This window comes from Leucoraja erinacea, chromosome 3 (assembly GCF_028641065.1).
Source record: "Leucoraja erinacea ecotype New England chromosome 3, Leri_hhj_1, whole genome shotgun sequence".
NCBI lineage: Eukaryota > Metazoa > Chordata > Chondrichthyes > Rajiformes > Rajidae > Leucoraja > Leucoraja erinaceus.
Window position 1 is genome coordinate 113,381,944 of NC_073379.1, and position 15,485 is coordinate 113,397,428.

The window sequence follows — 15,485 nt, forward strand, 5'->3', positions numbered from 1 at the left end:
TAGATGCAGGATAATATGTTCCCAGTGTTGGTGGATTCCAGAACCAGGGGTCACAGTTTAAGAATATGGGGTAGGCCATTTAGGACTGAGATGAGGAAAAACCTTTTCACCCAAAGAGTTGTGAATCTGTGGAATTCTTTAGCCCAATCACTGGGTATCTTTTTTCATGTGGAGAGTTACAGATTTCCTTTTTGTTTTTAAAGAGCTAACGGTATCCAAGGGAGACCTTGCCATCCATTTCTCTCTTCCTCACAGGAATACGTTGATAGCAGGACCAACGATTTTCTATGCTTCTATCTCTGTTGCGGAAAGGAATTGTAATGCTGTTTTTGAGGTGCAGCGGGAGACCAGTGGGTGCAGCATCTTGTACACCGGTCACGTTTTGGGAAACTCTTCTTCAGATTTTGAAGTGTGCAGGTACAGCAGGCAGTGACCCAAATGCCTGAATGGGATGCACTGTTTGCCTTCATAACAAGAGGATTTCAATACAGGAGTAGAGAGGCTCTTCTGCAGTTGTATAGGGCTCTGGTGAGACCACATCTGGAGTATTGTGTACAATTTTGGTCTCCTAATTTGAGGAAGGAGATCCTTGTGATTGAGGCAGTGCAGCGTAGGTTCATGAGATTGATTCCTGGGATGGCGGGACTGTCATATGAGGAAAGATTGGAAAGACTAGGCTTGTATTCACTGGAGTTTAGAAGGATGAGGGGAGATCTTATAGAAACATATAAAATTATAAAAGGACTAGGACAAGCTAAGATGTAGGAAAAATGATTCCCAAGTTGGGCGAGTCCAGAATGCCATTGGGCCATACTTTGTCTTGGAATAAAGGGAAAATATTTTTCTTTAAGACTGCATTTTATCTGAGAAAAAACGTTTTTCACCCAGAGAGTTTGTAATCTTATTTGGAATTTTCCCCTGCCACAGAGGGCAGTGGACAAAAGTGAACTGTTCATGGATTTTTCGAGAGAGGTTAGATAGAGCTCTAGGGGCTAGTGGAGTACCAATTGGCCAAACATTTCTTAAAGCAATGTTGACTATGAAAATGTAGGAAATAATCCACCCAATGGGATTAGTATTGGTTTAGATAGGGGTTCGATCGAGTCCCCATGATCACAATGAAAGTCGTGGTTTCCCAGCTTGGCAAATGGTCTCCTCCGCACCTATTTTCTCTGTTCTCTATGCCACCCATTCCTTCTTTCCAGAGATGCTGCTTGTCCCGCGGAGTTACTCCAGCTTTTTGTGTCTATCTTTTTATCTAGCTGATGAATGGGTGGACACGCCTAAACTTTACATATATTTCCTTTTTGTTTTGGACTAAATTTGCCACATCTCTTGTCATCCAAGATACCCAAACCTTGCCATCCATTTCTCTCTTCCTCACAGGAATACGTTGATACTAATTCTGACCAACTGCCCTTTAAATGACACCCCCATCTCAGAATGTGCGGAAAGGAATTGTAACTGCTGTTTTATACCGAAGATAGGCGCAAAGTGCGGGAGTAACTCAGTGGGACACGCAGCATCTCTGGAGAAAAAGGATGGGTGACGTTTTGGGTCAAAACTCTTCTTCAGATTTTGAAGTGTTGAGTGTGAAGAAGGGTCCCGACCCAGAATGTTACCCATGCTGCCTGACCCGCTGAGTTACTCCAGCACTGTTTGTCTATCTTCCCACATCTCAAATGTGGACTTGCTTATCTCACAATAAAAGGATGGACTTTCAGAATGGAGATGAAGAGGAAAGGAGGTAGGCAGCATCTATGGAGTGAAGGGGTCTAAACCTTTTTTTCTTTAGTCAGAGGCTGGTGTATCTGTGGAATTAATTGCTACAGAAGTTTGTGGAAGCCAAGTAATAGATATTTTTAAGGTGGAGATTGATAGGTTCTGGTACGGGTGTCAGGAGTTATGGGGAGAAGGCAGGAGAATGGGGTTGAGAGGGAGTGATAGATCAGTCATGATTGATGGACCGAATGGCCTAATTCTGTTCCTATCACTAATGAATTTGCCCAATAATAGCTGTTCCCAATCTACTCTCCTCAGTTCCTGCTAATAGTGTTGCAATTGGCCCTCACCCAATGCACATTGTAATTGTTAGATCATACTTTGCAATCCTTTGGATTTCTTAATAGTTAGAAAATATTTTTCTTTATTTCTGCAATTTTATCTCTGTCGAAAAAAACTGTCTATTGTTCTAAAGTTCTTAATCTTAATTTATTTTTCCTTCTGCTTTAAATGCAGTCACAAAAGTGAATAGGTTCATTTTTTTCTCTTTAAAACTAGAATTACAAAAAAATCTATTGGTTTTTACCAATTGGCAGGTGTCCCTAAACATTCTTTCTTGCATTTGTGTAAGCAATGTTGACTATGAAATTAGGCCATGTAGGATAAGGAAGAATGGATCAAACCCAATGTGAGTTTGCTGTTTGGTTTAGAGATATAGCTTTTAATGAGGAAATGGGTTTCAATTAACCGACCCTAACCAAAACAGAGATGCATTTCCGCCGGGGGACCTAAAAGTCGTGCCATTTTCAGGGGGGCGATTTGGGGAAAATCTTCTTCAGAAATCCCTATCTGGAAAAAAAAAAAAAAAAAAAACATCTCTGGGAGCAGGACGAGAGCTCCGCCCCGAAAAGATGCCATCCTGTATCTCTTTTTGATACATTCTCTGTACCTGCCGCCCGTTTTGAATACGGAGTCTGTACTTGTCTAAAGATGGTTTTTAAGCCGGGGGTCAAGATGGAAGGGCCTTGTAAACCGAAGTTTTTCCTGAGTTGACTCCATATCTTAAGCGAGAGGGACGCAATTGGGCCTGCACCCACAGATGTTATAGGAAGGGGGAGTTGGGAGCGTAGGACAGACCGAGGTTGATCATATGCCGAATAATCCAACCACATTTTTGTTTGGAAGTGGAAAGTAATAATAAAAATTGCATTAATTGCAACGTGTAAAAAGAGTTGAGATACTGTATTATAATTTTGCTGCATGTCATTGTGGTATATATCATGTCTTGATTGGTTAATATATTTAGTTTGTGACTTTATTTGAAGCAGAAATAATACGTGAATGCTTCATTGAGCATAATTCCGACTGGTAACTACGCACTTCGACCGAGCACATTATCACACACGTCATGCAAGCCGTCTTAAATGACCACCTAAACTGTAATTTGGCAACCTAAAAAGCTGCCTAGGTTGCCCGGCTGGCAACAGGGAAAAAAAGTTAAGTTAGAGCCCTGGGGTCAGACAGCATTTCTGGAGAAAAGGAATGGGTGACATTTTACCTAATGTTCATCAGATTGGAAGAAAGGGAAACAAAAGATATAGATGTTGATGTGGAGAGATAGGGAACAATCAAATGAAAGACATGTAAAAAAGTAATGATGATAAAGGGAACAGGCCATTGTTAGCTATGGGCTAGGTGAAAATGATTTACAGACAATGAGACTCAACAAGATGACTTTGATGCTACTACGATGACTTGAGGGACGGAGAGGGAGGGGATGCAAGGGTTACTTGAAGTTAGAGGAATCAATATACATACCACTGGGTTGTATGTTGCACCTGCAAAATATGAGGTGCTGTTCCTCCAATTTGTGTTTGGTTGGCCAAAACTTTCTTGAGGCAATGTTGGCTATGAAATCTATTGGAGCATATAATTCACCTAACATGATTTACTCCAACCAATTAAAATAATGAATTTAAATTGGCATTTTTAAAAATTCGAACTTGCACTTGAACTTTAGATTCCAAGTGTACATCAGTGATGCTGGAAGTGATCTGAAACTATCAGCGTTATTCTAAGAACTCTCTAGACAAAGTATGACACTTTTTATTGTTTCGCCTAACTAGGCCGGTGGATGGGCTGGGAACTTGATGATGAGATGGCGGCACCATGAGTTTGTGTCCGACGTATTTGTGGTCTTTGAAGCAGCCGGTGCCAGAGTGACTGTCTCAGATGTTTCTGATGTGAACACTTACAATTTAGTGGATTTTCTCAATGTCAACATGCAAGGAAAGGTGAGTTTCTGGGGCCTACCTGCCAACATTTGTTCCCATTGTAACTTTGGTTATGTCACCATTTTAAATGATAGGCAAACACTTTGAAAGCTCTAGATAGGGAGAGGTTGAGTAGGCTTGGCCTTAAGCATAGGTTTACAAGGTTAATTCCAAGGATGGCGGGACTGTCATATGCTGAGAGAATGGAGCGGCTGGGCTTGTATACTCTGGAGTTTAGAAGGATGAGAGCGAATTTCATTGAAACAAATAAGATTATTAAGGGTTTGGACATGCTAGAGGCAGGAAACATGTTCCCGATGTTGGGGGAGTCCAGAACCAGGGGCCATAGTTTAAGAATAAGGGGTAAGCCAGGACGAGGAAACACTTTTTCTCACAGAGAGTGGTGAGTCTGTGGAATTCTCTGCCTCAGAGGGTGGTGGAGGCAGGTTCTCTGGATACTTTCAAGAGAGAGCTATATTGGTCTCTTGGAGATAGCGGAGTCAGGGGATATGGGGAGAAGGCAGGAACGGGGTACTGATTGGGGATGATCAGCCATGATCACATTGAATGGCGGTGCTGGCTCGAGGGACTGAATGGCCTACTCCTGCACCTGTTGTCTATTCCTTTGAGTGCAGTAGAATGTGGGGTGATCTTATAGAGGTGTATAAAATCATAAGAGGAATAGCTTGGATAAATGCATCAAATCTCTTGCCTAGAGTACTTGAATTGAGGACCGGAAGACAAAGGTTTAAGGTTCTAGAATTAGGGTTCATTTAGGCAGCTTCCGAATAAAGTTATGTAGAGCTACTAATCAGAATATTTTTGATGATATAATGTTATGATATAATATTGCCAATGGAAGTGATTGAAGCAAATACAATTCTAACATTTCATACAAAATCATGAGAGGAATAGATCGGGTAGATGCACAGTCTCTTGCCCAGTGTAGGGGAATCGAGGGCCAGAGGACATAGGTTCAAGTTGAAGGGGAAAAGATTTAATAGGAATCTGAGGGGTAACATTTTCACACAAAGGGTGGTGGGTGTATGGAACAAGCTGCCAGAGGAGGTAGTTGAGGCTTGTACAATCGCAACGTTTAAGGAACAGTTGGACAGGTACATGGATAGGACAGGTTTGGACGGATATGGACCAAGCACAGGCAAGGGAGACTGGTGTAGCTGGGACATTGTTGGCCGGTGTGGGCAATTTGGGCCGAAGGGCATGATTCCATACTGTATCACTATGACTCTATTTAAATACTTTTCCAAAAGTTGATTAATATTATTCTTTATATTAATCTTAATCCCCTTGCTTGTGATATCTATTGAATGCTTGCAATTTGTCATCAATACAGAAAATCTGTCTGAGAAACTTTACTTGCGTAGTTTCAGTTTTGAAATATTTAAATGTTTATGCATTCTTTCCCATTCCTGTTGCAATATATCAATACAATACAATCATACTTTATTAGCCAAGTATGTTTTGCAACATACGAGGAATTTCATTTGCCAAGTCAGTCATACAAATAAAAATCAACAAAACACACAAAATGCATTTTACCATAAACATCCACCACAGTGACTCCTCCACATTCCTCACTGTGATGGACGGCGGAAAAATGTTCAATCTCTCCCCTTATTTGTTCTCCCGCTGTCGGGGGCCTCAAGACTTCCGTTGACGGGACGATCTTGACTCCCGAAGCCGGCGGCGTTTGGGCCCTCGTGTCGGGGCGATCAAGCTCCTGCATCGGGGGGGATGTCAGCTCCCCCGCTCTCTGACCCCGGATCGGGGCTGGTCAAACCTTTTGCGTCGTTGGAGCTTCCCGACATCTACGGCCTCTCCAGAGACTGCGACCTCTCGATGTAAGGCCCACAGGCTGCAGTTGGAGCGATCCCAGGCAAGGGATCGACTCTGATGTTTAAATCCAACCCCCGCGGTGGGGCTCAACATCAGTCTGAGTGGGCCTCCAGCTCAACGATGTTCGGCCGCAGAGCAAAAAGTTGCCCCCTCTCTCTCTCTCCCTCCCTCCACATTAAACAAACCGGAGAACACTTATACAAACTTTATAAACACACTAAAAGGAACAAAAAAAAACAAAAAAACAGATAGACTGTTGGCGGGGCTGCCAATCATGTGGCGCCCCCCTGGTGGTATCATTTAGATTCATCCTTTAGATATATTATACAGTATACAGGTGATTATTGACTCGAGAGATAAAGAACGTTTGTAACCTGTTTTGTTTATTCCATTAAGTTTCTCTTATCCGTGGAAATTCCAAAGCTGTACAAGGGAGAGTCGATGAGATCGTATAAGGTTATGCCGCGAAATCAGGTAAAGAGAATTTCAGTTATTTTAATTTTATAGCAGCATTGTTTTTGCTGTGTGAATCAAGTAAACCGGTAAATGCAAATTAAGAAAACCTGAAGGGGCTGTCCCACTGCGGTGACCTAATCCGCGAGTTCTGGTGCGTTTGCCCTCGACTCGTACTCGCAGCATGGTCGACACGAGGTCCTAGAAGGTCTTTGTAACTCTCCTTCATGCTCGAGAGTGGTCCCCGCGTACTCGAGGCCTCAGCTAGGTCGCGGCGTATTTTTCAATGTTGAAAAATGCCCGCGAGTAAAAAAAGGTCACCATGGAAAAAATATTTTTTTACTCGTAGGTTTAGTCGAAGTAGGTCGGCATGTTAGTCGTAGGTAATCGAGGGTAGTCCGAGGTGGTCGAAGGTAGTCTTCATCATAGTCGAAGGGGATCAAAGAAGGTCATCTTCACTCTCCAATTTTCCTGAAGCTAGTCGGTTAGTCTTCATCATAGTCGAAGGGAGGTCAAAGGGGATCGAAGGAGGTCGTCTCCACTCTCCAATTTTCCCGAAGCTAGTCGGTTAGTCTTCTACATAGTCGAAGGAGGTCTTCAACATGACATTTTTTCAAACTCTCCTAAACTCTTCTACTTGCCAATTAGGTTGCCGCAGTGGGACAGGAGCTTAACTTGAATGAGATAAGAAAAAAATCCGTGCGACAGCTATGCTTTAAAGTTTGGAAAATTGCAAGGTTGCCTATATTGGAGCCCATAACAGAAAATACAGTATTTATTAAATAGCAAGAGGCCTTAGGTGTGCTTGTGCACAAGTTACTGAAGATCAGAGACACAATATGTTGGAATAACTCAGCGGTTCAGGCAACACATGTGGAGAAAATGGATAGGTGATGTTTTGTGTCGGGACCCTTGTACAGGCTGATTGTATCAGCCTTCCAAATGTTTATACTTAAACATTTAAAAAATAATTTAAAAATACTTTAAACATTTTTGATAATCTTTGTATTAAAATAATTTTAAAAGGTGAATATTTAAAAAAAAATAAAAAATACTTTGGAAAAATTAATTGAAATATTGAGATAAGTATAATAAAGGAGAAAATGGCTGTTATCAGAATATCTTCCTGGTGAGTTTCTAATGTTGTGTGTTGCAATGTACAGCCACAGATTTACAAGCACAACTGATTACCACAGTCCGCAGTTGTAGTCAGTATGATTTGGTCCACCATGTGCAGCTGAAGAAGTGGCAAGCATTGAATTTGGCTTATCGCCATCTACTCAGGCATTTAGGGATGATCCATTAATACAACACTAAAACGGATGTAATGTTGAGGCTCTATAAGACGCTGGTCAAGCCGCATTTGGAATATTGTCAGCAATTTTTGACACCATATCTAAGGAAGGATGTGCTGGCCCTGGAGAGGGTCCAGAGGAGGTTTACAAGAATGATCCCAGGAATGAGTAGATTAACATATGATGAGCGTTTGACGGCACTGGGCCTGTACTCGCCGGAGTTTAGAAGAATGAGGAGGGACCTCATTGAAACATACAGAATAGTGAAAGGCTTGGATAGAGTGGATGTGGAGAGGATGTTTCCACTTGTGGGAGAGTCTAGGACAGAGGTCATAGCCTCAGAATTCAAGGACGTTTCTTTAAGAAGAAGATGAGGAGGAGTTTGTTTAGTCAGGGGGCGGTGAATCTGTGGAATTTTTTGCCACAGAAGGCTGTGGGGGCCACAAGTCAATGGATATTTTTAAGGCAGAGATAGATAGATTCTTGATTAGTACAGGTGTCAAGGGTTATGAGAAGAAGGCAAGATAATGGGGTTAGGAGGGAGAGATAGATCAGCCATGATTGAATGGCGGAGTAGACTCGATGGGCCGAATGGCCTAATTCTGCCCCCAATCACTTTTGTCCTTTTGATAAATATACCTACATCGCATTCCAAGCTTTTGATGTATTGTTTTAAAAAACATAAAATGCATTTAGTTTTTCAAAGTTTTTGAATGTCAGTCATTCAGCATTTTCATAGGACTTGCATTCAGATGGCTCTGCATAGATGCTCATTGTTGTTTGCATTGTTATAATGGTTATTAAATAATTGCATTTTTGATTGCTATAATTATTTGTATGCATTACAATTAAAGGCCTGTTAAGCTGTTGCAAGTGAAAATGTATTTGTGATGTTTTTGATATACATGAAGAATGAAACATTCTTGATTCTTGATCAGGTCAGAGCAAACCTTGCTAAAGAACTTCCTACTCTCCAATTCCTTACTGTCTCGCCATCCTAATTGTCTCGGATCAAAGCCAAAAGGGTGCTTTGAACAATTGACACCATACATTTCCTTGGATTTTTAAACGTGAGAGTACTCTTACTCAACGGGTAAGGCTTACAATTAAATTAGGAAGGTTTTGCAATGCTGAAGACAAAATGGTTTAAAATAAAGTAAATTAATTTTAAATTGAGAGATAAAGCGTGGAACGAGGCCCTTCTGCCCATCGATTCCGTGCCGACCAACAATTGTTTCACTAGTTCTATCCCAGACTCGAGGGACAATTTTACACGCCAATTAACCTACAAACCTGCACATCTTTGGGATGTGGGAGAAACTGGAGCACCCATAAAAACCCCACACTGTCACAGGGAGAACGTGCAAACCGTTCAGACAAGACCCCCTAGTCGGGATGGAACCCGGGTGTCATGCGCTGTAACGCAACAATTCTACTGCTGCGCCATTATGCCACCCTAATATTTTGATGAAAAAGTTATTTTTCAAAGCAATTCTTCTCTTCAACATGGCGTGATGTTGACATTCATCATTAAAATGGGTTTGTATTTGATTCTACGGACCTGAGTCAAGAGTGTATTTATAGTGCCCTCCATAATGTTTGGGACATATGGCTTCACAGGTGTTTGTAATTGCTCAGGTGTGTTTAAATGCCTCCTTAACACTGGTATAAGAGAGCTCTCAGCACCTAGTCTTTCCTCCAGTCTTTCCATCACCTTTGGAAACTTTTATTACTGTTTATCAACATGAGGACAAAGGTTGTGCCAATGAAAGTCAAAGAAGCCATTATGAGACTGAGAAACAAGAATAAAACTGTTAGAGACATCAGCCAAGCCTTATGCTTACCAAAATCAACTGTTTTTAAGAAGATAGAGAGCACTGGTGAGCTTACTAATCGCAAAGGGACTAGCAGGCCAAGGAAGACCTCCACAGCTGAAGACAGAAGAATTCTCTCTATAATAAAGAAAAATCCCCAAACACCTGTCTGACATCAGAAACATTCTTCAGGAGTCAGGTGTGGATTTGTCAATGACCACTGTCCGCAGAAGACTTCATGAACAGAAATACAGAGGCTACACTGCAAGATGCAAACCACTGGTTAGTCGCAAAAATAGGATGGCCGGGTTACAGTTTGCCAAGAAGTACTTAAAAGAGCAACCACAGTTCTGGAAAAAGTTCTTGTGGACAGATGAGATGAAGATTAACTTGTATCAGTGATGGCAAGAGCAAAGTATGGAGGAGAGAAGGAACTGCCCAAGATTCAAAGCAGACCGCCTCATCTGTGAAACACGGTGGTGGGGGTGTTATAACATATAACCATATAACAATTACAGCACGGAAACAGGCCATCTCGGCCCTTCTAGTCTGTGCCGAACACTTACTCTCACCTAGTCCCATCTACCTGCACTCAGACCATAACCCTCCATTCCTTTCCCGTCCATATAACTATCCAATTTATTTTTAAATGATAAAATCGTACCTGCCTCCACCACTTCCACTGGAAGCTCATTCCACACAGCTACCACTCTCTGAGTAACGAAGTTCCCCCTCATGTCACCCCTAAACTTCTGTCCCTTAATTCTCAAACCATGTCCTCTTGTTTGAATCTTCCCTACTCTCAATGGGAAAAGCTTATCAACGTCAACTCTGTCTATCCCTCACATCATTTTAAAGACCTCTATCAAGTCCCCCCTTAACCTTCTGCGCTCCAATGAATAAAGACCTTTGGCCTGGGCATGTATGGCTGCTGAAGGTATTTGCTCACTTATCTTCATTGATGATACAACTGCTGATGGTAGTAGCAGAATGAATTCTGAAGTGTATAGACACATCCTATCTGCTCAAGTTCAAACAAATACCTCAAAACTAATTGGCCGGCGGTTCATTCTACAGCAAGACGATGATCCCAAACATACTGCTAAAGCAACAAAGGAGTTTTTCAAAGCTAAAAAATGGGCAATTCTTGAGTGGCCAAGTCAATCACCCGATCTGAACCCAATTGAGCATGCCTTTTATATGCTGAAGAGAAAACTGAAGGGGACTAGCCCCCAAAACAAGCATAAGCTAAAGATGGCTGCAATACAGGCCTGGCAGAGCATCACCAGAGAAGACACCCAGCAACTGGTGATGTCCATGAATCACAGACTTCAAGCAGTCATTGCATGCAAAGGATATGCAACAAAATACTAAACATGACTACTTTCATTTACATTATATTACATTACATGTCCCAAACATTATGATGCCCGGAAAGGGGGGGACTATGTATAAACACAGTTGTAATTTCTACATGGTGAAACCAAAATGTATAAAAATACCCTTTATTAAAACCTGACAATGTGCACTTTATGTGATTTTTTTTTTTCTATTGCAAATCTCAAATTGTGGAGTACAGAGGCAAATAAATAAATGATGGGTCTTTATCCCAAATATTATGGAGGGCACTGTACATGAATCACTTTCCAATAGCTTAATTAAAGACAATATCCAAAGCATTTCTGCCGTTGAATGTCATTTCAATTCTTTAAGCCATTTGTGTTGATTAAAGAAAACATTGTTGATTTCTCCCTTCTCTAGAATGCCCATACCTATGTGAGTGCTGCATTCCGTGCCAAAATTACAGTTTCAAATAAGAAGCAATTGGTACAATCCATCTCAATGGTATACACTGGAATCAACAAAGACTTCATTCATGCTGCAGCTACTGAAAAATTCCTGCAAGGCAAAGATCTCATTTCCAATGATACTTTACAAGGCAAGTGTGTGTGTTTGCTTATATGAGATGAGATTAATTAGTCCACGTGTGTAGGTAGGAACTGCAGATGCTGGCTTACACTCAAGATAGACACAAAATGCTGGAGTAACCCAGCAGGACAGAAACATAGACATAGAAACATAGAAAATAGGTGCAGGAGTAGGCCATTCGGCCCTTCGAGCCTGCACCGCCATTCAATATGATCATGGCCGATCATCCAACTCAGTATCCTGCACCTACCTTCTCTCCATACCCCCTGATCCCTTTAGCCACAAGGGCCACATCTAACTCCCTCTTAAATATAGCCAATGAACTGGCGTCAACTACCTTCTGTGGCAGAGAGTTCCACAGATTCACCACTCTCTGTGTAAAATATGATGTTCTCATCTCGGTCCTAAAAGATTTCCCTTTTATCCTTAAACTGTGACCCCTTGTTCTGGACTTCCCCAACATTGGGAATAATCTTCCTGCATCTAGCCTGTCCAACCCCTTAAGAATTTTGTAAGTTTCTATTAGATCCCCCCTCAATCTTCTAAATTCTAGCGAGGCAGCATCTCTGGAGAGAAGGAATGGGTAGCGATTCTGGTGGAGAAGAAGGGTAAAAGATTAAACAACCTTTAAGTCTCAGGCACCTCCATGGGATACAAACAATGGGAAATATTTAGTTCCCAGCTTTTGAGACTTTGCATGGTGCTCATAAACTTACACTTTCTTCCCTGAAAAAATAGCCTCAACCCGCTAAGGCGTAAACTTAGCTTGGCCAAAAGTCCATTTGTAAGACTGATAGATTATTCCCTGATACTCCTCTCGCCACCAAGCTGAGAACCTCGACCTGGAATCCACCCCTCACAGGGCTGAAATCAACATGAACTTCCCTTCCTATCCACACCACCTCTTTCATTGTAACTTCCCTCCCAACGCTTACTCTCTCACATCTCTTCTGCAATATTGTCATCTTTACAGCATCATTGCAACAGATGCCTCCTCTTCTATGTGTAAGAAAGAACGGCAGATGCTGGTTTAAATCAAAGGTAGACACAAACTACTGGAGTAACTCAGCGGGACAGGCAGCATCTCTGGAGAGAAGGAATGGATGACATCTCTGGTCGAGACAGAAGGCTGAAGAAGGGTCTCGACCCAAAACATCACCCATTCCTTCTCTCCAGAGATGCTGCCTGTCCCGCTGAGTTACTCCAGCTTTTTGTGTCGATCTTTGGTTTAAACCAGCATCTGCAGTTCCTTCCTACACATTTGCTCCATACCATCTTTCCTTACTTACTCACCCATATCCCCAGTATAGCCCTGTCCCATGAAACACTTTTATTGCTAGCCTTTATTTTTGGAAGACAAGATGCACCTAATTGTATATCAATTGAAGCAAAGTAAATTGAATAGTTTTAATATCCTTGTTAATCCTGATTATTGATTGGAAGGGTTATTGCAGGTGCCTTGGCTGTTCTTGACAAGGAACTAGTTCCTGATGATGCTGATCCTCTGCTGGCCAGTGCTGCATACAGGAAGATATTGGCACAAGGGCTGTTCTATAAGGTAAGTAACTCACTCGTATAAACACTTTGCTTCGATTATCATGTTAAAATTTGGCTCCAAATTCTTAATTTTCAATGAAAGGACTGATGACCTATTGGATAAATGCATCAAATAGAATAGCAGTAAATGAAAATTAAACTATAGAAACATAGGAAATAGGTGCAGGAGTAGGCCAGTCGGCCCTTTGAGCCAGCACTGCCATTCAATATGATCATGGCTGATCATGCTAAATCAGTACCCCATTCCTGCTTTCTCCCCATATCCCTTGATGAAATTCAAGATGTGACCCATCTAAATTTGCTAAATTAAGTGGTCTTGACAAAATTGGACCAAGAGATGTCACAGGACACTTTAGAAGAAAATGTTATTTTCGTGCTAAATTCAATCCAGTGGAACCTCTTGACGTACCTGCCTCAGGAAAGGGAATAACCTTGTATTTAGCTACCCTGCTTCAGAATAGCAGAGTTTCACGCAAGGACACTGATCGTCCATGGATGAGTTTTGAGCTGCATGCATAAACCGATTGCTGAGATGAAAGAACTATAGTGTCACCCAGTTTCCAATGAGTTCCCACCTGTTCAATGGTTCTAGATTGCTGATGTAGATTTTTGGACCATCAGTTTTAAACACTTGCCCTCTAATTCTGAATATTTTGATCTATAAATTTACTGTCAACTTTATTTTAAACAGTTTTACTTGTCTCTCTTGGGCGACGACATTGTTTCGCCACGTAACCAGAGCGCGCGATATTCTTTGGAGCGTCCCGTATCCACTGGAACTCAAACTTACAGCAGCAAACCAGAGGAATATCCTTTGACAAAGCCCATGCCCAAACTAAGTGCTCGCCTGCAGGTAGGATTTCAATATGTATCGTGCTTGATTTTCTAATGCTGAAGGATGTAATGACATTAGAAATACTTTCCCGCGTAAAAGCCTTTCTGTTAGTATTTAAAAAAAAAATTACATTAAGAGAAGGACATTATAATTTAAGATGGTTTGTGTATTTTTGAAATGTGTAAAGTGTGAATCAATGTAAAATATAGATGTGTCTCAGTTTTGGGAGAAATTATGGAACGGGCTTAGTAATGAGTTGAAATTTTGTAGCTCTCTGTCGAGTTTCAAAAAAGCCTTAAAATGTACAATAATTAAAGATTATAATGTAAAATGATTAAAATGTAAAATAAGGATTACAATTTAGAGTAAATTTTATTTTTCTTTCTTTCCTTTGTAATGCTGATATTCTGGGTTATCGTATGGATTGTATAGGATAGGCAAAAATAAGCTTTGTGGCTTCAGCCTATTCCTTTGTCGGACATTGATTATGTGAACGTTGTGTGAAATGGATACTGTGTTGATTCATATTCACACAGATTGTAAAGATTTTGTTCTTATTAATGTATGACCAAAATAAACCATTCATTCGTTCATCCATTTATTCATTCATTCATGTAACGCTAAACATAATGGATGTAATGCTGAGGCTCTATAATAATGGATCTGACCGCATTTGGAATATTGTGAGCAGTTTTGGGCCTCCATATCTGAGGAAGGACGTGCTGGCACTGGAGAGGGTCGAGAGGAGATTTACGGGAATTATCCCAGGAATGAGGGGGTTAACAAAATGATGAGCGTTTGACGGCACTGGGCCTGTACTCGCTGGAGTTTTGAAGGAATCAAGAAAAATCCGGTGGAAAATCCGATACGGGATCTTAGGATGCCAGAGCAGATATTGTATGCAGGCTTCCCCGGTGGCAAAGTAACAAACTAAATGATCATGGGATGCCAAGCCAAGATTGACCATTTAACTCCCTGCACGGGAGACCCGACCTTTTCTTTGTCGGGTCTCCGTTGTCGTTGGGGCTGCAACGAGGAGCAGCCTCCAACAGGAGAAGACCGGGGACTCTGGTGCCGACGACTCACCTCACCATCGCGGAGCTGGCCGAGTCTGGAGCGGGTGGAGCGGTGGTGGAGCGCTGCTGCTGCGGCCCCGACCTCCGGAGATTCGGAGGCTGCAACTGCGGGTCTGGCGGACGGCGGCACCGGGAGCCCGCGGGTCCCTGGAGGGAGACCGCTTTTCAGGGCTCTCGCAACGGCGACTTCTCCCGCCCGAGTTGCGGGGTCGAAGAGCTCCTGGAGCGGGGCCTTACAGCACCGCCCCGCGCGGCTTGGAATGGCCGCGGGACTCTGCGAGCGCACGCCGGGGGCTCCAACACCAAGACCCGGTGAGCGACCTTGCACCACCCGGCGTGGCTTTAATGGCCCCGGGACAATCGCCATCGCCAGCCGGGGGCTTTAACTTTGACTCTGACATCGGGGGGGGGGGGGGGAGAGTGCAGTGGAGAGATAAGTTTTTTTGGCCTTCCATCACAGCAATGTGATGGATGTTTATGTAAATTATGTTGTGTCTTGGGTCTATTTGTTTGTAATGTATGGCTGCAGAAACAGCATTTCGTTTGGACCTCAAGGGGTCCAAATGACAATTAAATTGAATCTTGAATCAATGATCACTACTCTGTTGAAGAATTGATAGCAGTTACATGGACTTGAAGACTTATTATTATCTTCAGCCATTTAGGGAGTCTGA

General features: G+C 42.2%; 1 protein-coding gene across 1 annotated transcript in view; it reads left to right on the forward strand.

Annotated features, from left to right (window-relative positions):
• The window catches only part of LOC129695930 (uncharacterized), a 154,488-nt gene that overhangs the window by 51,325 nt on the left and 87,678 nt on the right, over positions 1-15,485 (forward strand). Inside the window, exons 9-13 of the mRNA XM_055633409.1 lie at positions 3,849-4,016; positions 6,249-6,326; positions 11,176-11,353; positions 12,798-12,901; positions 13,592-13,753. Coding sequence (XP_055489384.1) covers positions 3,849-4,016; positions 6,249-6,326; positions 11,176-11,353; positions 12,798-12,901; positions 13,592-13,753 — 690 coding nt within the window. The remainder of the gene's footprint in view (positions 1-3,848; positions 4,017-6,248; positions 6,327-11,175; positions 11,354-12,797; positions 12,902-13,591; positions 13,754-15,485) is intronic.